Here is a 24,814-nt window from a genome sequence, read left to right on the forward strand (position 1 = left end):
CACTCGCTGATGTATGAGGGGCTTTTTTTAGAACTAAAATATAAAGCAGTTTTTGTTCCCTTTCTTTAAACAGTGTGGAGAGGGCTGGGCAAGGTTATTGTGGCAGAATACAACTTTTGCAATACAGTAAGCATTCTGTCAGCAATTACAACATCCAAAGTTCCTTGTTCACTTACCAGGAAGTGCCTTGTGTCAGCATCATCTTGCTGGGCAAGTCTGTAAATAGATTCTCCTTCAGAACACTCACTAAAAGCATCACCCTGTTCGATTTCTCTCTCCCCCACCAATCACCTTCACCTTATATGATCTGATTGAAAGATAAAAAAGTCCAGCTCCTCCAAGGTCACAAATCACAGGACTTCAATGCAGTCAAATGCTACACTGATGTACAATAAGGTGTAGCTCAACATGAATTTCCTTCACAATACCAATCAAGCGTGGCTCCTTTTTGCTCTGACTCAGACTGGTTCAAAGACAAGTCAGATCTTCAGATATTAAGTTTTTGGAGAAGAGCCGTTTTCTGCAATTCACTAAACAAAATTAAACACAACTAACCACAGTAGCTATTCTTTGGTGACAATTTTTTTGTTCCTGCTTATCATAAACTATGAACTGGCTCTTTGGTTTGCTTAAAAATGGCTTTAAAAACCCCCCTCATAGATAACTTACTAAAGTTTTCTTCTAGAAGATTCCAGAAATGTAGCAATCTCTGGCATGGAGCCCAGAAGCTATTTTAACAACACTCAGTCACACTACACAATCGTCTAGTTCAGGCAGTGAATAATAGTTAATTGAAATTGCTGGGGAAATTTCAGGAGACAGGATGTAAACAAAAAAACCTGTTAAAGAACCAAATACATTTATTTATTAATTTTCTACAGTAGTTCTGCTACATATCATTTAAAAATTATTATAAAAACATTCAGAAGACAAAACAATTGTGTAAAAATTTCAGTATAATTACTCAACACAGAATTTGGAGCACATTAAAGACTCTGGAACCTAACCTGATCATTTAGGTAAACACATAATATTAGCTTAGGCCTTCCCAACATATACTGATGAATAGGTACCACATATACGCTAAGCACAGGGAAGCTGCGGCCAGCACATCCCTCGCCTGCACGGCTTCCCGCCACCCCCCACTGGCCTGGAACGGTGAACCGCGGCCAGTGGGAGCCGTGGTCGGCCGAACCTGCCGATGTGGCAGGTAAACAAACTGGCCCGGCCCACCAGGGTGCTTACCCTGGCAAGCCGTGTGCCAGAGTTTGCTGACGCCTGCACTAACCATTATTATGGGTAGGGTATAAAATGCATAGATGATTACCAGGGTCTACAGCAGGAGGGATTTGTCCATGTTCCCCTTTCAACAATAATTTATATATAGTAATCATGAATACCACCTACTTCTCACATTATAAAGTGAAGGCACAAATAGAAAGCTAATTTGAATGTCCTACTTTGGCACCCAATGAAGAAGCACCAGATAGCTAAGGGTATATGAGAAAATACTTTCAGGGCGGCATTAGAGTTCATTGGAACCTGATCAAAGTAGTAAATGACCATATACCCTTTTAAAAGTATATTTTGTGCACCATGCAGTGTCAACAGTGAAAACCTAGACCCTTTATATGACAGTGAATCCAGTCTAATACAAAGATGATTTCATGTGATCTTCTGCTTTACTGGGAGAAAGATTCCTCAGTTATACATATCAATAAAGAGATAAATACTTGATTTTCAATTCCCCATGTCACTTGCTGGGGCGAAAATTCTAGTTCTCAGTAGAAGTGGATTTGTTTGGCAAGTAAATTACATAGCTAGAGGGTTAGCAATACTCAAGGTACTGAAATACTGATAGCTGCCAATGGATTCTAGTAGAAAAAAGCCCTGAATGTGACTGATTGTAGCTACTCACCAGCACAGACGAGTGTTGTAAATGACAGAGAAGGAGCAAAAAAAACAAAAAAAAGATAGTGTATCAGAGGTCAACATATTTTTTAAAAAAATTTCATTACAACAAAATCTGTAATTAGAAAATATTTTCAAAAGTTATAGACATTAACTCCAACATTTTTAAGGCATTTGTATTGGATTTTAGCTGTATGACGCCTTATAACGTAATCACGCATTCCAGTCTCAAGCGAGACTACCTCTGAAGGCATTTTCCAAGAGAATTTCCATTGACTTCAATGGGAGTTATGCCTGAGTAAGAACCACAGGACTGGGCCCACTGATAGGAGTCTTTGCGGTTGAATCCCTGAATCACTCTAAGACTATTTTACAAAGGGCCAAATTCTGAGCTGGCTTATTAATTAAGTGAAATTTCCCTCAAATGAAGTCTAGCATAAGTCAGTGCAGAACTGGATGCAGTATATCCAGAGTTCTCTGTTTCTGCGTACAATCCATATACTGTAATTTATGGAAAAGCTGAGCTTAGAAATAGATCCTAATTTGAAGCAGCGTTTACAGCCACAAATCAAATGAAGCACACCCTTTATAAAGACTGAACTGGACGGTTCTACAGATATCATTTTAAAATAACAATTTGTACCCTGCATAGACATTTAAATAATGAAGCTGATTTCACTGCATGCAAGGAATTATTTTCAGCTGAGGTATCAAAAGCTTGACATCTTTATAATTCTATATATAGTAACAGTTAATACGCCAGGTGACTAAACAGCAACAATAATATTTGTGCTTAATATCTGCACACAGAGAGGAAAATGAACCTATTGCAAATGCTATCAAATTTATTTCCAGCTACAGCCAGGAGTTAGCCAGCTATCTAAACTCCCACTCTTCCAAAAGAAACCACATGCAGTCATGACATCTTCCTGGACTTATTACGCTAGTACTCTTTACACTGTAATTTTGTTTCAGCTAATTATACAAATGGAAACAGATGAGAAAATATCCTGTCCAAGGAATATCAGCACTTGATGGGATCAAGCAGAATGATCCAAATCACATGGGTCATCTTAGTTGTCGTCGTCATCTTCAATCTGCTCTCGCAAACCATCGCTCTGACGACTTTTTCCAGTCATTTCTAACAAGGCCTGAGCTTCGGGGTCTGTATCGAGGATGCTCTTCTTACCCTTTATCTTAAACAAAATCAAAAAGGCAATTTAAAATGTCATCACAAATGACAACAAGGTCAGGTCACCTTGAATATCCATAAGCTATTTGTTTGGTTTTAAAGATTGTTATGATGATTTCCCAGGTGCATGTAAACAGAAAAGATTCACTAGGACATACCAACTACTTTCTGCCACTCCAGTGACACAAGTCAGCTGTAAAGTTGGCTCAGCAGGCCAGTTTACTGTTTACGGTTGCTTTGGTTTACAAACCAGTCAGAGTATACTGGTTAATCTGACCCAATATTTCAAGTACAGATATGAACTTTTAAGTGGTTCAAATACAATTTGACAGTCTTCCTAAAAGACTAGTTCTCATAGACTCATAGACTCATAGGTCAGAAGGGACCAATATGATCATCTAGTCTGACCTCCTGCACAAGGCAGGCCACAAAACCCTACCCATACACATTTATAACAACCCCTAACCCATGACTGAGTTATTGAAATCCTCAAAATTGTGATTTGAAGACCTCAAGCTGCAGAGAATCCACCAGCAAGCGACCCATGCCCCACGCTGCAGAGGAAGGCGAAAAACCTCCAGGGCCTCTGCCAATCCGCCCTGGAGGAAAATTCCTTCCCGACCCCAAATATGGCGATCAGCTAAACCCTGAGCATGTGGGCAAGACTCACCAGCCAGCACCCAAGAAAGAATTCTCTGCAGTAACTCAGTTCCCATCCCCTCCAACATCCCCTCACAGACCATTGAGCAGACTTATCTGCTGATAATCCAAGATCAATTGCCCAAATTAAACTATCCCATCATAACATCCCCTCCATATACTTATCAAGCTTAGTCTTAAAGCCAGATAAGTCTTTTGCCCCCACTACTTCCCTCGGAAGGCTGTTCCAGAACTTCACTCCCCTAATGGTTAGAAACCTTCGTCTAATTTCAAGTCTAAACTTCCTAATATCCAGTTTGTACCCATTCGTCCTCGTGCCTACATTAGTACTAAACTTAAATAATTCCTCTCCCTCCCTAACGTTAATCCCCCTGATATATTTATATAGAGCAAGCATATCCCCCCGGAGCCTTCTTTTGGCCAGGCTAAACAAGCTAAGCTCTTTGAGTCTCCTTTCATAAGGCAGATTTTCCATTCCTCGGATCATCCTAGTAGCCCGTCTCTGAACCTGTTCCGGTTTGAATTCATCCTTCTTAAACATGGGACACCAGAACTGCACACAATATTCCAGGTGGGGTCTCACCAGCGCCGTATATAACGGCACCGACACCTCCTTCTCCTTGCTGGAAATACCTCGCCTGATGCATCCTAAAACCGCATTTGCTTTTTTAACCGTTCTGTTTCTATTTACAGATGTGTGCGCACTGTATAGCCTATGGGCATGTTTACATAATGTGAAAAGAAAATATCAGCTGCGTAAAATAGACAATGTAACAGGCACAACTGAGGAAGATTTACTATCCAGAGTTCTCAGCCTGGCCTCAGGAGCAGAGAAACTTTCATGCAAGTTTATTTATGCACATCTTAGGCAATAAGACCTTCCCCACTTGTTCTTATTGAAACCAAGCTCCACAAAGATTTCCTGCATCCCTGACTAAATTATGGCTCTCTTGATTTTCTTCTCTTTAAACACCCAAAATAATCCCACTCCCTCGATATTTACATACTTCAAATATATAGCATTGTAGAGTCATTTAAAAGGATTACAACAGCACAGCCAATATTTCATACAGACAGCTGCAGTAGTTCTGGTTTGTTCCATTTATGCCTCTCGTTCCAGTTGGCATACGTACTTCATGTGTTTTACATTTCTGAAAGTATTTAGCTGCCATAGCAATGGGTGCTAAAGAAATAAATAAAATGTGATTTCTCACAATATGGACAAAAAGTCAACATATTTAAAACATTGTCGAAATATGTTCAATATATTCTCCCTTGTATGTTTCTACACATGTAGGCGAATTTTGCCAGCGTTTGAAACAGTGTATTCACTTACCACTGCGCCTTCTGGGAGATCTCCCACTGCCCACACCTCCATGGCATCTAGCGTAAAGTTTTCATTAGCTGACAGCTGAGGACTGTTGTAGGTGGTACAGGTAGGTTTCGCTCTGCTGTGTCCCTTCCCATAGTTACTGTCTATCCAGAGCCCAAAGTAATCATGCTGTCCTCCCATGCCCTGTGAAATAAAGCATCACATTAAATGCTTATTAAACAAACATAAACCAGAAACTAGGCCAGGGCTCAGGGGTAGATTGTAAGTTGCTAGTTTTAGTATTTATGGCCAAATTTCCAAAGCTGGTAAAATGGGGCATTTCAGATAAACTTCTGTTTACATATCTAAATTGAATCTTTGTGTGTGCAAACTATCTGTACAATACCCACCTTGCATGTCCTATAGGAGAATGACAATTCTGCAGATACATCAGCTGTACCTTGCTTTGGAAATGTAACCCGCTATGTAGTCTAACAGCTACTGTTTGTTTGACAACATGCCCGTTTTAACAAGGCAATACCCATTTTAGCCAAGTCTTTCCCATTTCAAGCAACAAGAACAATTTGATGTGGCTTTCTTTAAAGCAAGATTTCTCTGGGATGCAGTGATTACTGAAGTAACTATTGAGGAAATGCTGACACATTCTGTCTTAAAACATTTGCCTGCTTGTTTAAAATAACTGAAATCCACTATGGTGCTGAGAACTGGCGCAAAGTCCTCTCCACCTGTAAGACCCTGTGTGGGACTCAACAAAGAACTTCCAGGGGGTAGTCACACAGAGACAAACTTTACAACCTTTGTGCATAGTTTCTGATGGAGGTTTCTTTATGCCAGCCATGCATAAACCAGCATGAGTGTGGCAGTGAGAAGAGACTAAGGATGGGTCATATGGATCTTCAATTATGCAGGTCTCGGGAATCTAACACCACACAAGTGGTGTGGACATGTGCAACCAACTCTTCCAGACAACAGGTTGGAGTGGTCGCATCCAGACGGGTGCATGCCAACACTGAACATTGTTCACAACCTGAGGATGGATTCTACTCCTTAACTCCCCAGAAACTTCACCTGCCCAAAGCCCAGTTACTTGGGTTAGAAATGCATCAAATGGATTTTACCCTAAACAATTTACTGTTTAAATATGAACATCAGCTGTAAATAATCAGATAAACTGGCATCTTTACTCTGAATGAAAATGTATTAAGGTGAGAAATCCTTGTAGTAAAAGTGCTGAGTGAATACACAAGATGAAAACTTCCTTTAAGAATCACAGCACATGAAATATGTCAGCTTAAAAAGGCAGAAACAAATACACCAGAAACTTTCAAAGACCAGCCACGAATCTGATTTCCAAACTGTCATTTCTTAGTACTTACGAGTCCATTTGGGATAGTTTGCTGCCCGTGATTCAAATACATGTAGTGGTCATTGTATCCAGTGTACGTGTACACCATGAGAGAAGGAGAAACGGAGAACAAAAAGCATCTGTTGTCACCTATAAATTGCATCCGTGTAAAGTGTCAGAGACAAAACAATGGACAAAGTGTGACTTACTTATGAATAGGACAGGAAAGCAAGATCCCAAAAAGGAGCAGCAAAACAGTTCAGAACAAGAACGGATATGTCAGCAGCACGAGTACCGATGCTTAGTCAAGACACATAGCCAAAGTTCTCCGTTATAGCTGTGCAACACCACCGACATCAATGGGATTGCATAGCTGTAAATGAGGACAGAATCTAGAGACCGTGGGTATGTTTGATTACAATGTAATGACTGGGCTACCCACAAAACATGCACGGGTTCACCTACATAGTTTTTAAATCCATTCAGCTAGAGCCGTGCAAACCCCTATGTGTGGACACTCTTGGTTCCATCTACAACTGGGATGCATCAATTCAGCTTGATCGACATAAAAAACTTTTAGTTAAGCTTGATGCAAGTTTTATATGTAGAGAAGGTGTAAGGGACTGATGCTTCACCGCCTTGCACCACTGTTGTTGTTTACAGCTGTACAAGCTAGGTGTAAAATGCCATGTAAACAGCATGTAGCATATTATTTTTATCTTGTACAGGTGTATTTACACACAGTACAAGACACTGGCGAATCAGGGCCTATGTTTTCCCAAATTAGGCCCCAATTCAGCAAAGTATGTGCTTAAGTTCTTTGCTGAGTCAAGACCTCAGCTAGCATTTTCCCTGAGTTTAAGAAACACAGAACTAAAAATATGAAACAATATCTTGGATAATGCCCTACTGAACAGTTGGCAAGGGATCCAGACTGGAAGGTTAATTAAAACGAGCAAGGTTTTAAAAATGAGTAATATGAAGTAAAATGAGTAAATATATAATTTAGGGAGTTGTATTAATAAATGAGAATGTTCAGCAGGGTAAGTTATCTATTAAATCAATGCAAACAGAGTTTCTACACTCACAAATCAATTTTCTCTGCAAAATTTCACAAGGATTTTAATCAAACCTCATTTTTCCTGTCTAATTTATCAGGTCAAGGTGTGTTTGAATTAATATCTACAAGTTAAAAAGTGTCCCCTGCAATAAGATGTCAACAGTTTCTGCAACGTGTCTGCCACAACTGTTCTCTAAGGGCAACTGCTAAAGACCTGTTGCATGAATTCTCACCAGAAAATAACTGTGATAATGCATGAGGCAAGCTGCATTTGAAAAGAAAACAACTTGGCCATTTAAAATTCTTCAAATCCTCGCCTCTCAAATTCCAACCAACCCAAAGGCACTGATTAAACCACATGATTAGCAATTGGCAAGGCAATATATTTTGTAAATTAACCTGCTGGAGTGAGAGAAACACAAAAATCATATTAATATGTTACCTTGTGTATATTTTTTCTTCAGTTACTACTTCAAAAGCTATAGTCCCCTCTGCCCAAGTTTTGTAAAGAGAAAATAAAGGGTTCAGCTAGCATGAGTGAGAGCTTTTAGATCAAAGGGAAACCCCTTGTTGCTGTATTTTAAACAGGAACATAAATATCCATCCATCCATCTACAGAAATATCCATCTGTTAGATGTAAACATATTGAGACAAATTCTGCTGAGCTTCAGCAATGTAAATCTGCAGTCATTCCAGCGATACCGAGCAGAATTTGGCCGAGTGTGTGTGTGTATTGGTATATTTTTCCACTGTGTAGAGCAGGGGTAGGCAACCTATGGCATAGGTGCCGAAGGCGGCACACAAGCTGATTTTCAGTGGCACTCACACTGCCCAGGTCCTGGTCACTGGTCCGGGGGACTCTGCATTTTATTTAATTTTAAATGAAGCTTCTTAAACATTTTAAAAACCTTATTTACTTTACATACAACAATAGTTTAGTTCTATATTATAGATTTATAGAAAGAGACCTTCTAAAAACGTTAAAATGTATTACCGGCATGTGAAACCTTAAATTAGAGTGAATGAATGAAGACTCAGCACACCACTTCTGAAAGGTTGCTGACCTCTGATGTAGAGCAACAGCCAAACAAACATAAGACCGCCATCTAGTGGACGTTTATTTTAATCTATTAAATAATGAAATTTGGTATAACTCTCTCGTTTATACCAATGGAGCTCCAGTGAAGTCAGTGGGTAGAACTGAAAAGATAATTTGTTCTAGGGTATTTATTTTGTGGACAGTAAGTCCTGCGGATTTAAAAATTGTCAATGAATAACAGATACAAACTATAAAGCAATCATCAGTGTTGAGTCTGCGTTCGCAATAGGGAAGAGGAACTAGCCACGTTTTTACCAACATACAGAATTATAATTTCATTTTGAAGTAAGGAAGCAAGCATTTCCTATGTTTTAGAGAAGCATGATATGTGTTAGCCCAGTAAAATTCCTGAGTTCAAGAAGTAGATATAGAAAGGTATTCCTGCTAAACAACATGCAATGCAACAGACACCGATGAACCAGACATCAACGACCAGTATGACTACATTCTGGTTTTGTTAGAGCATCAGCCTAGCAGGTGAAGAGACATTTTCTAAGGGAAACAATAAACAACAGAAAGAATGGTTTGATTAAACTATGTTCTGTAAGGGTTCATCCGATCATAATGGTCCCTTCTGACCTTAATGTCTACGATTCTATCTACTGGATGTTGTCGTACCAATATCATGGGCAACTCTGTATGTGAGAAAACAGAAAATAAAGAGTGGAGAAGAACTACAGGGTCAACAAATTATTCTTCCACTGAGACAGATAAGCTTTTGAAATTAAGTCAAAAGATAGCCACAAGTTAACATTTGGAAGAGGACAGATTCAACTGTCTTGCAAGAGTTCCTTTCACTTCGCTCCCTTGATAAAGTTTTCATTAACACATGTCATGCAGCTATTCTAAGCTATGAGATTTTGCAGAATAATAAAGAAATTCTTACCTTGAAATTGTGGTTTAACTTCCCATGAGTCTGATGCAAACCCACCAAAGATATATCCATCCAAGTCCTTTAAGACCAATATACAGGGACCCTGGTTTATGATTTGCCCACAGAGCTGTGAAAAACTTTCTCCATGAACCCGAGAACAAAACAAAAGCCTCCACTTATGCTGTAGTTCCGAGGGGAGGTGGGAGTTGATGTATATGATGGACGGGATGTCAAGAAGACTAACAAATCCTCTTCCTTTGATGCCCTTGCACTTTGGAACCAATTTGACTAGGTCATTAGCCTGATCTGGGAGTGAATGCAGGACAAGGAGCCCCTGCCTGATGATAACATTGAGGAAAGTAGAGATCTGTGGAACTTGAAACACCCAGTTCTCAATGGTACTTTGATCACACATGGCATCCATGAGAGGAGGTCCTGCGAGTTTCTTCCCATCTACATAATGAATGCATTAACACAAGATAACTTGTACATTTCTCACAAGGGATCTGCAAAGCTGCTTATAGTATTCAAGTATATAGTTACTTGCCTTCTAATTTTTTACAGTGGGAAACACTTATTCGCATTTGTTCATTATTCAAACAAATATTAAACTACATATGGAAGGAGCTAATACTGTCCGCAAGATTAAGTGAACGTATGCATTAGAAAGGGGCAGAACTCTTGGGACATCCTCTAGCTGTGTTGGAAAGATGGTTGAAAAATATGACGCCTCAGTTATAACATATCAGATGGCTTCTACAAGATCATGGAAACATAGAATATCAGGGCTGGAAGGGACCTCAGGAGGTCATCTAGTCTAACCCCCTGCTCAAAGCAGGACCAATCCCCAGACAGATTTTTGCCCCAGATCCCTAAATGGTCCCCTCAAGGATTGAACTCACAACCCTGGGTTTAGCAGGCCAATGCTCAAGCCAGGTCTAATACCATGGCATAGCAAAGCATGGTCTCGTTCATCCAGCATAAGCAAAGACAGCCACAAATGGATATAAATGCACAAAACATCAGTCAACTGTAAGCCATGTAATTCTACAACACTGATGAGACCTAATGAGATAAAACACATAGCTATAAATCTGCATGACTTCAAATTAGATTGAACTGGGAATTCAAATCCAAACGGATCCCAAATTCTGTCAGGAAGTGTAGGTGGGTAATTAAAATCTCCAAATCTGAGTTCAACCCTCTTGTTTTGGTTCTTGATCTGAATTTTGAACTCCAGGTCAGAGAGAGTAAATATCTTGCAAAAACAGCTGACTCTGCAATATTTGCACCATTTTGGCATAAATTATTTCAGTATTTTCACTGCTTACCTTCAAGTTTCAGTTCTGATAACAGCTGAGAAGCCAGAGCCTTTACTCCACTGGCAGGATCTTGAGTCATCTCCAGATTCCAGCCCTTCAGCAGATTCCTGGATCTCAGTACATGGACTACAGAGGTGATCAGGTCCTCTGTGAACTTAAAGGGCATAATGCTGCCATTACAACCTTAATTCCATATTTAAAAGAAAATTGTCAAGAACACCACAGAGCACCCCACAAGGGCATTAATTGGTGCTTATCACAGTGGTCTGGGTGATATGGATGTTGTTGTCATAAGTAAATGTTATGAATAACACCTGTCCAGTATAGTTAAATTTCATAAATAATCATAGTTTGCATTTGTTCAACACCCTTTCCCCAATGATCTCAAGTATAAACCTTAATTCTCAAACATCCTTCCACGGTATAGTAACTATTAAACAACTTTTACACATGAGTAAACTGAGAAGAAACAGAGGGTCAGATAGTGTAATTTACAATCTGGCCAATACTGGGGGTGAAGTGGAACTACACTGCCCCCAGAGGGACTTGGGAGTGCCCGGGCTGCATCATCCCGTTTGTTTGTGCAGCTTGTTCTCCCTCTGGGTTCCTCTACGCCCGCTTTGGGTGTGTGAACCCTGAGTGTGCCTCAAGGGAGTAGTCTATATGCGCCTCCCAGTGCAGCCACTGACTCTTGAGACTGGTTCACAGGGGGCCTACATAAGTCCATCCCCACAGCACTACTGCCATATGCAATCTGGCCCTCAAATTATTTCCCCAAGGTCAGAGCGAGTGAGTGGCTGAGCTAGGAAAAGCCCTGGAGTCCTGACTCTCAGCCCGGGGCTTAAACCACTACCTCCCCAAAACATTTAAGAAAACCAAAATACACACAAATGATTTTTTTTCCCTTTACCTCTTGGATTTGTTTTCCCTTCACAGACCCTTCGATACTAGATATCATTCTCATTATTATGCTACTCTTCTCCTCTACGTTGCCTTTTAAAAGGGCTGACATAAAAACTACGAACTGCTTCTTAACAATCTGTTCACTTGAGCCAGGTGACTTCCCAGCCAGGTCAACACTTTTCATTCCATTGTATAGCCTAAAGGTCATTTGCTCTGGTAATGCTTCCTGGACATGGGCCTGTCAGAGAAAGAAGAGTTAAGGACAGATTTTTAACTGGGAAGAACAAGACATCTATACGCAGCTAAAACAGTCCAGCTGATCTTAGGTGTACTGGTTAGGAACTGAATATCCCACTATCTAATATATATTAGAGTGAAACCTTCACAGAAGATCACTTCTCAAAGAGGCAGTCTCCATCTTCATCAACTACTTTATAATATCCCCAAGGTTTCCAGCAGAATTGTGTAAGACCTTGAATTATTTAGAAATTAATAGGCCATTGGTTCAAAACAAACAAAAGGAAGTATTTCTTCGCACAACACACAGTCAACCCGTGGAACTTGTTGCCAGGGGATGTTGTGAAGGCCAAAGGTATAACCGTGCTAAAAAAAGAATGAGGTAAGTTCATGGAGGATAGGTCCATCAATTGCTGTTTAGCCAAGATGGTCAGGGATACAACCCCATGCTCTGGGAGCTCCTAAACCTCCAACTGCCAGAAGCTGGGACTGGAAGACAGGCTGAATCGCTCAAAAATGCCCTCTCTGAAGCATCTGGCACAGGCCACTCTCGGAGACAGGATACTGGCCTAGATGGACCACTGGTCTGACCCAGTAAGGCCGTTCTTATGTAAAGGCCAAGGTCATTTTATTGTAACTATCTTAAACTAGAACTTGTAAAAAGTTAAAAACATGCAAGTGAAGGATTTCCATGAGAAAACACCGTTTCAAAGATCTGTGGCTCAGTTAGTGAAACCAAAGTTTTGAATGTATTATGCCAGTCTAAGATGCTTCTTTTTGGAAATATAGTTTACAAATGCATTTAAAGAAATAAGTAAGTGAAATTTCCCCTGTCTAATTTTGCCTCTTAAAAACCAAATGCAGACAAGATAATTAACTCTGAAAAATAACTACGATGCATGTATAGTAACTACCTTTAGAAGGATTTTTACTCTGCACAGCAATATTCAATTCAATCATTGGGCCAAATCTAGTTCACCTTACTCATGTAAAGAGTCCCACTGATGCTGGACAACAGAAATCAAAGGGACTGATCATGAGAGTAAGATGAGTAAGATTTGGATTACTATCTAATTTCTACAGAGCTTCATACAATATATCATAGACATAATATTCAAGGAGATCGCTGGCTCTTGACTTGAGAAGCTTTCACAGTATATAAACTAACTAAAGTATACAAAATATATACATACACTAGAACAGAATGTGATTACATAGCATAATACAGAGGTGAGCAAACTATGGCCCGCGGGGTGGGGACCTTTTTATCCAGCCGCTGAGCTCCGGCCAGGGGAGCGGGGACAGGGGCTTGCCATGCTCCATCCGGGGGAATGGGGCTGGGGGCTTGCCGTGCTCTGCCCAGCGCTCCCAGCCCCCACCTCAGTGATGAGCAGTTCATTTTGAGCACCATCTTCCGGGAAGATTCTTCTGGCACACAAAACGCCACATTGCACAGGTATGACTTCACCACCCCTATGTAGCAGCGTGCCAAATCCCCTCCTGGTTTCCTATGGCCCCATCCTCGATAGCCTCGAGCGGAGGGCAACCGCTCAGGGGCCGCAGCTGCTCCCATCTTAACTCGGGTGCCCCCGCATGTGGCACAGCTTATCATAAGCCTCTTTCCCAAATCTGGACCTTAGCGTCCAAAATGTGGGTGCCTAGCATGCACCTCCAAGCAATTACCAGCTTGGATCTTATCTCGCTGCCACCAGACAGGAATTACAGCGCCTGCCTTGCTCTGGTCCCCCAAACTTTCCTTGGAGGGACCCCAAGACTCAGAGACTCTGAGTCTCACAACAAAGGGAAATAACCCACTTCCCTTCCCCCTCTCTCTCCCACCCAGACTTTCCTCTCTGGGCTCACCTGAGAGTACTGATGCAATCTCTTTACATCACAATACCAAGAAGCATGTCTCCTCTATTCCACAAAGAGACAAACCCCAAATACAAGGAAACAGAAATGATTCTATCTCTCTTCCCCCTCCCACCAATTCCCTGGTGCTGCAGAGCTTCACCCTCCGTAGATCTAACACAAAGAGAATTCCCCTCCCCTTCGTTCCTTAGCCTACCCAGAGAGAAAAACTCAAACAAGTCTTAAAAAGAAAACTTTATATAAAAAAAAAAAAGAAAAAAGACATCAAAATTTCTCTGTATCAAGATGACAATAATACAGGATCAATTGCTTAAAAGAAAAAAATGAATAAACAGTCTGATTCAAAAAGATATCCAATTTGAAACATTCCAGCAAGCTACACACATGTAAATACAACCAAAACAACATAAAAGCCTATATTGTTTTTCTACCTGTACTTACAATTTGGAAACAGAAGATTAGAAGATAGAAAGAACCTTCTCATAGCTGAGAGACAGACAAAAGACTCAGACCCCAAAAATTCCCTCCCTGACTTTGAAAAATCCAGTTTCCTGATTGGTCCTCTGGTCAGGTGTTTGGTTCCCTTTGTTAACCCTTTACAGGTAAAAGAAACATTAACCCTTAGCTATCTATTTATGACACAGCTGCCTTGGTGTCACACTTCCAGCAGGGCCCCTAGGAGTCCCTGGTACCGCCCCGTGGAGCCCCCCACACACCACACCTCATGAGTCCTCTCACCACACCGCAGTAACATCCCTTACTACATACAAACATTTAATGAATGCAACAGTGCAAACAGAACTCAAAGTACAACAGTAAGAACATTTTTGGGGGGAGGCTGGGGCATAAAGTTACAGGTGAGTTTACACCTGCCTCTTTTTGTTCACATTGGTTTTGGGATAGAGTGCCATGGCTCAAAATTGTCAGGGGCACTGACCCCCGACAAATCCAGGCTAGAGAGAGGGCCCGATTTTTTCACAGTGCGTGCCATCTTGTAAAACAACAGTTTGAAATAAGGGCAGCAGTTAGGATTTTCTTTTCCCTTTCAAAAATGAGTGCAGCAAAAAAAAAAAAGAAAAGTGGACAGTGAGTGTTGGGTTTTCAACAAAGAATGGAACGCAAAATATTTTTTCACAAACGTGAACTCGAAGGCTGTATGCCTGATTTGTCAGGAAAGCATCGCGGTGTTCAAGGAGTACAATTTGAATCGCCATTTTTCTACGAAACATCCTAATTATGTCGGCAATTTAACAACTGAGGAAAGGGCAAGAAAAGCTGAGAAATTCACCCCAAACTTAAAAACTGAGCAAAATACTTATGTGCGACAAGCTGTAGTTCAGGAAGCCACTACAAAGGCAAGTTATGTTCTGGCATTTAAAATCACTAAACAAAATAAGCCTTTTGCTGAAGGGGAGTTTTTGAAAGAATGCATGGTTGATGTTGCTGGCATGCTGTGACTGGAATACCAAAACACATTTGAGAACACTAGTTTGCCACAGAGAACTGTTATTTGCCGTGTAGAAGTAGCTGATGAACATTTGGCTTCTGAGTAGAACAAAAAAGCACAGGGCTTTACATTGTTTCCGTCAGCTCTCAATGACAGCACTGACAGTAAGGACACAGCAGTTACTGTATTTTGTCAGAGGAATTGACAAAAAATTTGAAATCACAGAGGAATTTTTATCAATGGAATCAATGAAAGGCACAGCTAAGGATTTATATGAGAGGGTGTCTGGTGCCTTGAACATCTGAAGCTCCCCTGGAGTAAAGTGGCAAATATAGCCACAGATGGATCACCAAATTTAACTGGGAAAAATGTAGGACTTTTCAAAAGAATTCAGGACAAAGTAAAAAAGTAAGACCCTGATAAAGAGGTGATTTTTCTGCATTGTATTATATACATCAGGAGGCCCTCTGCAAAAATGTTCTGGACATTGATCGTGTTGTTCACACAGTAGTGAAAAATAGTGAACTACATAAAAGCGAGGGGACTTAATCATCGGCAATTCACTTCCCTTCTTGAAGACACTGACGTCCAACACCCTGACTTACTTTATCAGACAAATGTCCGCTTGCTCAGCCCTGGAAAGGTATTGCAGCAAGTGTGGGAGCTCAGAGATGAAATTCGCACTTTTCTGGAGATGCAGGGGAAAGAAAATGATTTCCCTGAATTAAAGAATTCAAACTGGGTGTGCGACCTTGCTTTTGGTGTGGCTATCTTGACACATTTAAATGAACTAAATGTAAACTTGCAAGAAAAGAATGTATTTGTACACAAATTGTATTCTAGTGTGACAGCTTTCTAAGCCAAGTTAGTCTTGTTTTCAAAACAAATTAAGGATGAAGTGTTTGCTTACTTTCCAACAGTGAAATACTTGGAAGTGTCACCAAAACAGAGAGAAAAGTACAGCAAAATTTTGAGTGACTTGCCCAGAGAATTTTCCCATTGATTCTCTGACTTTGAGAAGATAGAGAAGACAGCTGGTGTCATGCTCACTGTCATTTGACTACAAGAAAGCCCCACAAGAATTACAATTGAAGCTCATTGATCTCCAGTGCAATTCCACCTTGAAGGAAAAGTACAATTCAGAAAAACTGGATGAATTTTACACCTCCTGAAGAGAAACAAAGTTCCCAAATATCCGCAAGGTGGCCCAGAAAATCCTTGTTTTATTGAACGAACATTTTATTTGTGTGTGAACAAACATTTTCCCTGCTGAATTACAATAAATCTCGCTACAGATCCCATTTAACTGACCAGCAACTCAGCTCAGTATTGCAGAGTTCCACAACGAGAATGACACCGGACTTTGATGCCATTGTAAAAAAAGGCGACTAGCTGCATTGTTCACATTATTCAAAGAGGGCGTGGAAAGGGGTTAAGTTTGGTTTAATTATTGTAATACATTGTTATGATGGCATATTTATAAAAAATAAGGTTTTATTTTTATTTCCACTAAAATGTATCTTTATTCAATAGAGTTTATTTGAATATCTCGGAATTGTTAATTTCGTGAGTATTCATGGCCCACTATACAATTTCCATACCCAGATGCGGCCCTCAGGCCAAAAAGTTTGCCCTCCACTGGCATAACACCTAAGGGAGAGTATGTAAAACACTTCACATAATATGTTCAATACCTTCAGCCTAATTCATCTCTAATTTCCACTGGTGTAAAAGCAGTCAGAGATCAGAATCAGGTCCCTTCAGTGCAGTGCCCCTTCTAGTAGTCCCAGTGAAATAAATGTCCACACTCCTCTGGACATCTATGGAAGCTGGACCACATGCTATATGTACAGCAAAGTCAATATGTAGGGCTCAATCCCACTCCCACTGATGTCAGTGGTAGAACTCCCATTGATTTCAGCGGCAGCAGAACTGGAACCCACAGTCTTAGGGCAGGTTTACACTGCTGCTTAAGTCCATCTAACTTATGTCGCTCAGGAGTGTGAAAAAGAGACACACACCCCTACCCCCCAGAGTGACACAAGTTACAGCAACTCAAGTGCTGTCCACTCCGGCACTATACCGACAGGAGAATGCTCTCCTGTCAGCACAGAGCATCTTCACCAGATGTGCTACAGTGGTGCAGCTGCATTGGTGCGCCAGTGTAGAGCTTCTAGGTTAGACCTGCCCTTAGACATTATAGCATATTATATCCAAAGAGGGACTGACACCTAGGGTACTGCTACGTAAAGAGGTTTTCTAAAAGTGCCATAGGATCTTGAAGTGAGACAAGTAGCAGGAACTTATGCCATGTCTACACTATGGGTGCTAGAGTGCACAGCTGCAGGATGCCACCATCGGGTGTAGTGTAAATGCATCCCATATTGATGGAAGGGGCTTTTCCGTTGATGTAGGTAATCCACTTCCCCAAGCAGTGGTACCTAGTTCAACAGAAGAATTTTTCCATTGACCTAGCTGTGTCTACAAAAGGAGTTGGGGGGCTTAATTATACCACTCAGGAGTGTAAATTTTTCGCAGACTTGGGTGATGTATCTAGATTGATGTAAATTTAGGCATCTGACTGCTGTCACACTAAAGTTGTCAAATGCTCCAAAAATATTTTTCCTCCTTTAACTTGATTAGAAAATTAATGCAAAGTTAATCACAGAGCGTACTATATGTTAATTTACATGGCTTAATCACGCAAAATTAAATGTCTCACTTCAGTACCAGAGTGAAGATTAGTGGCTGTGAGAGCAGTCAAGAATGACATAACCGAACATAAATCTAATTATGTTACAACTTGCCAAGAAATTCTGTAAATTACAACACATTCATAAATTCTGGGTAAGAGAAATATTCTCTCCATTTGTTGGCTTCTGCAAAACATATTCATATTGCTGCTAAGATACATCAGAATCAGACCTGTTGTTTTCAGTTGGGTGCAACTGAAGAGATATTGAGTACAAATAAACCTCAGTTATTAATAATCTTGAACTGTAAGAAAAAAAATTAAATATATCCTTCCCCCTCAAAAAGAAATATTTAACATGCAATTAAAATGAAACAACACCTAAAATTAACTACCCATGAATCTCTCTTTTTTCTCTAGAAAAATATTCAATAAATTACATTACAGATATATTAAGCATGATAGGTTTTCTTGCCTTTAACATTGCCAGGGTCACAGCTTTTCCGGGAGCTTTTCCAATCTTTACTTCTCCTGATCCATCCAACCCAGATAAGGTATCAAATACTCCATCGATATCTGTCTTTTCCTCAGGAAGGAACCTTGAAAGGTGGTTCTCATAGCAACTGCTTTCCACATTTCCCATCTTTTAAAAAAAGTGATGGAATCCTATGAGGAAGATGAAAGGAAAAAAGAAGAATAAAAGCATGGGAAAAACAATTAATTTTTTGGGGGGGGGAAATACCTCAACACTGAATAGAAAAAACTCCTCACATATACAGTAACTCCCCACTTAACGACCTCTCGCTTAACATTGTTTCGATCTCACGTCTCTGCTCAATTACAGACCATGCTCCATTTAAAGTTGTGCAATGCTTTGTTATAACGTTGTTTGGCTGCCTGCTTTGTCCACAGCTGGTAGCCCCCCAATCAGCTCCACCACCCCCCCCACAGCGCCTGCCGGCAGACCCTGCAGATCAGCACCTTCCCTCTCCTCCCACTCGTGGCAGGGAGGAGTGAGAACTTGGTGCGCAGGCTCCCCCTCACTCCCCTGCCTCCTGAATGCCGCAAACCAGCTGACTGCCAGGGGCAGGAGGCAAGGGAGGAGGGAGGAGCCTATGCGCTGAGCCCTTGCTCCTCCCCCCTCCCTCCTGAACGCTGCAAACCAGCTGATTGCCACAGGCAGGAGGGAGGGGGGAAGGGCGAGGATGCATTGTGTGGACTAAAGGGAGAAGAGGGGAAGAAGAGGCGGGTTAAGGGTGGGGGCTTGGGGGAAGGGGTGGAGTGGGTGGGCCGAGGGTTGAACCCCCACCCCTAGTGCTTGCAGAGTAGAGAAGCTGCTGCTGTGCAACGTATTTCTCCTAGCCTACAGCAACTGCAGCCTCCTTGCCTGCCTCATTGTCTCCAGTGCCAGTGGGCTGTGCCTGTGTGGGGTAAGGCAGGAGCACCTCCCAACTATAGTACTGCAATCTACGGCAAAAAAAAAAAATTCCCTGAAACGTAACCCCCCCATTTACATTCACTCTTATGGGAAAATTGGATTCACTTAAAGTCACATTTTTCAGGAACATAACTACAGCATTAAGTGAAAAGTTACTGTATGTGCAAGTTTTGTGAAGGGGAGAAAATAATCAAATTAGTCATAAAATATAGTCATTAGGACTCTGTGAAAACAGAGATTGAACACACTTGAAGAAAAATGTGAACATTAAATAGGATTAAAAAAAAACATGTAGTGTAAGTGTAAGAGTCCACCCTTTCTACCAATACAAACATCATTTGGGGCTTATCAAATGGAAAAAATAATATGATTTAATGATTAAATTAGCTTCAACAGAGTTAATGTAAAACTGTCAGTTGGAATACATCAGTAAATCCCAGTGAACAAGTTGGTTATGGAATCCTTATGACAGATTATGTTATTCTTTCTGATGGGTGTAAGGACAGAAGACAACTCTGCCAGTAGTACATGACAAGAAAAAACACATCAGTCATAGGTAGGGTCTCAATGAAGAAAAGCTGATAATTTCTTTTTCTACAGACTGACTTCATAAGTCATTCAAACAACAGCCAAGGAAAATGACATGACAAAGCACTCGCAGATAAGGGCTGAAGAATCTGGTTCGTATGGTGCTGGTAACTCATGAGAGATAGTACCCAACCCACAGGATTATTATGTTAAACTACAACACACCAATGTTAACATGAGTTTCCATACTATGTAGGTAGGTAACCTGCCTGACAATATCCTGACTAGAAGACACTTCCTCTGCAAAGGAGGAAGGGAATGGTGCCTTAGTGTCTAATTTTGAACAAGACAGTTATTAAGGACTCTCAGCAAATGAACAGGCCTAGCCCTGGGAGCACAAAGGGACAGCTGCAACCCAGATGAAACCAGTTCTCTCCAGAGCTCGACAGGAAGAAGAGGGGAAAATCTCCAAAAGGAGAACAGCGATTTAAAAACTCAAAGGCTGAGAACTCTGAAAGGGAGGAATAAAAGGAACAGGACCTACTTTTGGAAAAGCCACCTTTCCTATACCTCCATTCTGTTTCTGTCTTTCTGATCATAGTTCAGCCAGGACACTCAATCGGGCTCTGCATATTTTAGGAAAAGATTTGCTAACTTCCATTTAGTTTTTAAAAAGGTATTAGTGATGAATAAGTGTACTTTAGTGGCTGCCAATAAACCTTCTTCATCCATGCTGATTTAGACATGTTTTTTCAAAGTCTGCAAACCCTTCTTGGCTTCTCTAGAACCAAAACCCCCTCTCCCAGATGCCACCACCACCACCCTCTTCACCCTTCTTACTGGAGAACTCTACAGTCTAAGAAGTCATCTATCTACAATGCAGTGGAATCAACAAACTACCAAAGCTTTACCTGCACATTTCCCCCTCCCCAAGTTACCTTTCCATACAAACACACAAAGCTAAACACCAACAACAACTTCTAGCAGACAAGCCACAGGGAGATAGTAAAGGAAGGAAATTCAACATGAAATGATTTCCCGGGCCTAATTTCTAGTGCTGCTGAATTAATTCTGACGTGGTGTTAGCTAGGTATTTGAGGTAAAGTTGAAAACGGGCTGTGACGAGATCCCCAAGGTGCAGCCTGAGACTGTGCCCCCTTCTCTCTCTCCAGCCTGGGCTATGTCTCATAATGCCTTGCTAGTGACCAGCACCAAACCCCCCCAGGTGCTGTTATCACTCATCACAACCGCATGTGGAGACCCAACATCCAGCTAGTTTGCATGAATGCTCCCAGAGCCACTCATGAATAACACAGAGAAAGGCACCAGAGCCAAATCTCCCCAGCTCCAGACACTGTACCTCAGAAATATACCGTCTTGCACTGCTTGAGATGAGCAACGCAGATTTATTAACTGGTTCACCACTTCATCAATGGAAAGTGGACATACACCAGCCTTTGCAAAACCTGAGCAAATTTTCCACACGCTTCATACAAACTCACTGGTAAAGATAAACAGTAAAACAAATTTATTGACTACAAAAGAGAGATTTTAAGTGAAATTAAGTGATAGGCAAAAAGTCAGAGTTAGTTACCAAAAGAAATAAAATATAAGCACACAGTCTAAACTCTCAACCCTATTAGACTGGCCAACATCTAGATTAAGCAGTTTTCTCACCCCACGGGATATTACAGTTCATAGTATACAGATTTCACCCTTGAAATCTGAGCCAGTCCTCTCAGTTAGAGTCTTCAGAGTGTCCCTGTTGCTTGCAATGGAGGTCGGTGAAGGAGAAAGGCCAAGCATGGGCCCCCTGTGTTCGGTTTTATACCCTCAGTTCAGGTGCTTGGAAAACACAAGTCCAGGCATGTCTGGGTGGGCATTGCTGAGTCCCCAGGCAAGGTTGAGCAATTGTCCTGGTGTGGCCTCATGCAGATGAGTCATTGCATTGTAGCTCCCTTGCTGTACAATGGTTGTTGATGGGTTGTTTGACACCCCGCCCCGGTGTTGGTTACTTTTCCTGCTGTTGCCTCTGGGGAGATAATATCTGGCTGATTCCCCATCTTACAGCATGTTTTAGTGACAACCATATAACACACTTCTCATAACTTCATATACATTATTGATATACATATATGTAGAGTTATCAGATAGAAACCTGTGAAAAAACAGGATAGATGGTGGGGAGTAATATGCACCTATATAAGAAAAAGTCCCAAAAAATGGGACATCTGGTCACCCAAATATATGGATAGAGAAATGACTTTCAGCAGATCATAACCTCTCCCCGATACATATAAAGCATATAAAATAAGGTAACATCACAATTATATAAAAATGAGGAATATGGGGGTTCCAGGACACTCCCCCAAGGTACAGAATATCACAAACACACACTAGAAAACAAATCCTGGTCTCACTCCCTCCATGGCTGCAGCAGAGCTGATGTTCTACTTTATGGGGAGCAGAAGAGAGGTAGGACCACACATGAGGGTTTGTATTGCCCATATACTGCAGAACTGTGTTCTGGATGGGCTCCCTGCACTCCACAGTGCAAGGGTTCATGTGGGAGGGGTAAAGTGACTCATATCCATAAGAAGATGCTGGGTGAACAGGGGTGGGATGGATTGGAGACGGGCTGCTGCCCTGTGTGCTGGGGCGGTTCAGCATGCACCCACACAAACTCAAGGCTTTTCAGAAAATCCAACAAACCGCAGGCTAGCAGCTGTTGGGACAGGGATCCTTAACTAAGCAGATCCACTAGCCACTCCTGCCTGGGCCACTGAGCCTGGAGGAGGATTCCTTGCCCAACGCCCTCATCCCCTGCAGATCTCCGTGTGCACAGCCTGGTCACTCAAATTCTGAGTAAGGGCTGAGATTCCGCCCTATGGAAGCACTCAAGAGTTTCAAAAAGATTTACTGTCCTGTCCTAACAGCTGCTTGGCAGGAGCTTCCTGAAAACTCTCACACTGAGGCCAACCCTGAGTGCAGGCTACACGACCCCAGCCAAGGGCAGCACCCGCCACTGCCCAGCCAGCACCTCCAATGGACATGAGGAGGCTTGGAAGAACCAGAAACGTTGATTTCACCAGGCAAACAGCCAGTAAACATTTTCGTGAATGATGATCAAAATTAACAGACAGGCAACGCCATCTGCTTTGAGAGCACTGCTTGAGAACGTATTAGAGTTTGATGTAAGGATATTTATTTTATGTAGTCCGGCGCTGACAATGTGTGTTTTAATGGTTCAAAAGCTTTGACTTTGTGATTCTCAGTACCTGCTGTCATTAACGAGTTCCGGTCTGTGCGTCCCCTCTCCCCCCATCTCGCAACTGTGAAACACTTGAAATTGATAAAAATTTAAATAATGCTTAAAAATAAGCATCACTGTTATAACAAAAATTGACAGTGATGTTTTGCCAGGCCTAAAGCGGCACCTCGGGTGCCAATAAGGGCGTTGGGCAAGGAATCCTCCTCCAGGCTCAGTGGCCCAGGCAGGAGTGGCTAGTGGATCTGCTTAGTTAAGGATCCCTGTCCCAACAGCTGCTAGCCTGCGGTTTGTCGGATTTTCTGAAAAGCCTTGAGTTTGCGTGGGTGCCAGCACACAGGGCAGCAGCCCGTCTCCAGTCTATCCCACCCCAGGCCAATAATCCCTGCGCTCTAGCAACAGGAACATTCACCACTCCCCTTTCGGGCCATGAGCTCTCCCCTCGGGGCATTGCTAAGCCGTGGGCCACCAATGCAGCCAGAGGCTAGACTCTAGGGCCCCCGTCATGAATATTAATGTGCCAATCTCATTCATATTAATAATTAGCCATGGTCAGACACACGTCAACTAATTAATATGCACAGGCCGGCCTGTGAATATACGCGATCCACCCCTCGTTAATAGGCGCACCCTCCGCACAGGCGCACGATGTGCAGGTTAGATCCTGATCCGCATTAACGAACAGCAGAAGTCATTAACGGTTACCAATAGCTACGAGGGCCCCTAATTCATAATATTACCCAGTCTCGATGAATATTCATGAGCACGCCCCCTCATTAATATTCACAGACGCCTTTGTCCCCGATTCTCCTCCCCTCACCTGGCCGCGGCTGCGCTCCCCGGCGTCTCTCCGCAGCGGCCGCCTGACTCCCCGTCCCGAGCAGCAGCGAATGACGTGCTCGCCCCTCAGCCTAGACTGGACCCCTGCCGGAGCGGCGGCGAGCCGTGAGGGGCGGGCCCTAGGCCTGACAGATGGGTCGCTCCGCTAATAGGAGGGCGGCGCCGGGCAGGGTCCCGGTATCTGTGGGAGGGGCTCTGCCGCGATCATGTGAGTGGGCCGGGTCTGAGGCGTGACGTCAGGATGGGGGGCGGGGTCTCTGGTGCGGGACTTCTCCAAAGATGGCTGCACTGCCCACGCCCCTTTACGTCATCGCGACGGACGACTTGCGGTGAGGGAGTTGGGGTCTCTGCCTAGGGGAGGGAGGGTCACCGCCCCCTGCCAGGCCAGCCATGGGTCATAGCCCCGTACTGCAGGGCCAGTCCATGTGTCATAGGCCCTGTACTGTGGGGCCAGCCGAGTGTCAGAGGCCCTGTATTGTGAGACCAGCCTGTGTCTCATAAGCCCTGTACTGTGGGGCCCATGTGTCATAGTCCCGGTACTGCCAGGCCAGACTCTGTGTCATCAAGGCCAGGGTCATAGGCCCCAAACTGCTGGTCTCTTAGGAAGAATCTCATACTGCTCTAGTGCTGGGGCCAGCCTTTGTTTCACGGGCAGAAGGGGCCAGCAGTACAGAGCCTAAAGTGGGGTCAGCCTATGCCATAAGCAGTGTGCTGCTGGCCCTTCAGAGAGTCTCCCCCTATAGTGCTAGGAGGGGTCTGCTCTGGGGCAGGAGGATGTAGGCTTTCTTTCCC

At 42.5% G+C, this 24,814-nt stretch overlaps 1 protein-coding gene across 3 annotated transcripts; it reads right to left on the bottom strand.

The window, feature by feature from the left end:
* Nucleotides 1-850: 850 nt before the first annotated feature.
* Nucleotides 851-24,146, bottom strand: MEAK7 (MTOR associated protein MEAK7). Of its 3 annotated transcripts, XM_075073860.1 has the most exons (9): nt 24,003-24,146; nt 23,193-23,256; nt 18,424-18,614; nt 11,708-11,938; nt 10,807-10,951; nt 9,488-9,928; nt 6,473-6,591; nt 5,100-5,279; nt 851-3,107 (listed from the first exon to the last, which is right to left on the bottom strand). In XM_075073860.1, exons 3-9 carry the CDS (start codon nt 18,589-18,591, stop codon nt 2,985-2,987), a joined length of 1,407 nt encoding a protein of 468 aa, XP_074929961.1. In that variant the 5' UTR covers nt 18,592-18,614; nt 23,193-23,256; nt 24,003-24,146; the 3' UTR covers nt 851-2,984. The 3 variants fall into 3 exon arrangements, with proteins under 3 accessions (XP_074929961.1, XP_032633452.1, XP_032633453.1); XM_032777561.2 differs by lacking the exon at nt 23,193-23,256 and having other exon boundaries at nt 24,003-24,145; XM_032777562.2 differs by lacking the exons at nt 18,424-18,614; nt 23,193-23,256; nt 24,003-24,146 and adding an exon at nt 15,862-16,020.
* Between the last annotated feature and the right edge of the window lie 668 nt (nt 24,147-24,814).

The sequence above is a fragment of the Chelonoidis abingdonii genome, chromosome 19 (genome assembly GCF_003597395.2).
Source record: "Chelonoidis abingdonii isolate Lonesome George chromosome 19, CheloAbing_2.0, whole genome shotgun sequence".
NCBI classification, from domain to species: Eukaryota; Metazoa; Chordata; order Testudines; family Testudinidae; genus Chelonoidis; species Chelonoidis abingdonii.

Coding starts and splice junctions, on each gene's coding strand:
- MEAK7 (XM_075073860.1), bottom strand. CDS start 18,591: ATGGGAAATGTGGAAAGCAGTTGCTATGAGAACCACCTTTCAAGGTTC. Junction 10,952..11,707: donor AGGGAAAACAAATCCAAGAG/GTAAAGGGAAAA, acceptor ATGCCCTTTAAG/TTCACAGAGGACCTGATCAC. Junction 5,280..6,472: donor AAACTATCCCAAATGGACTC/GTAAGTACTAAG, acceptor TTTATTTCACAG/GGCATGGGAGGACAGCATGA.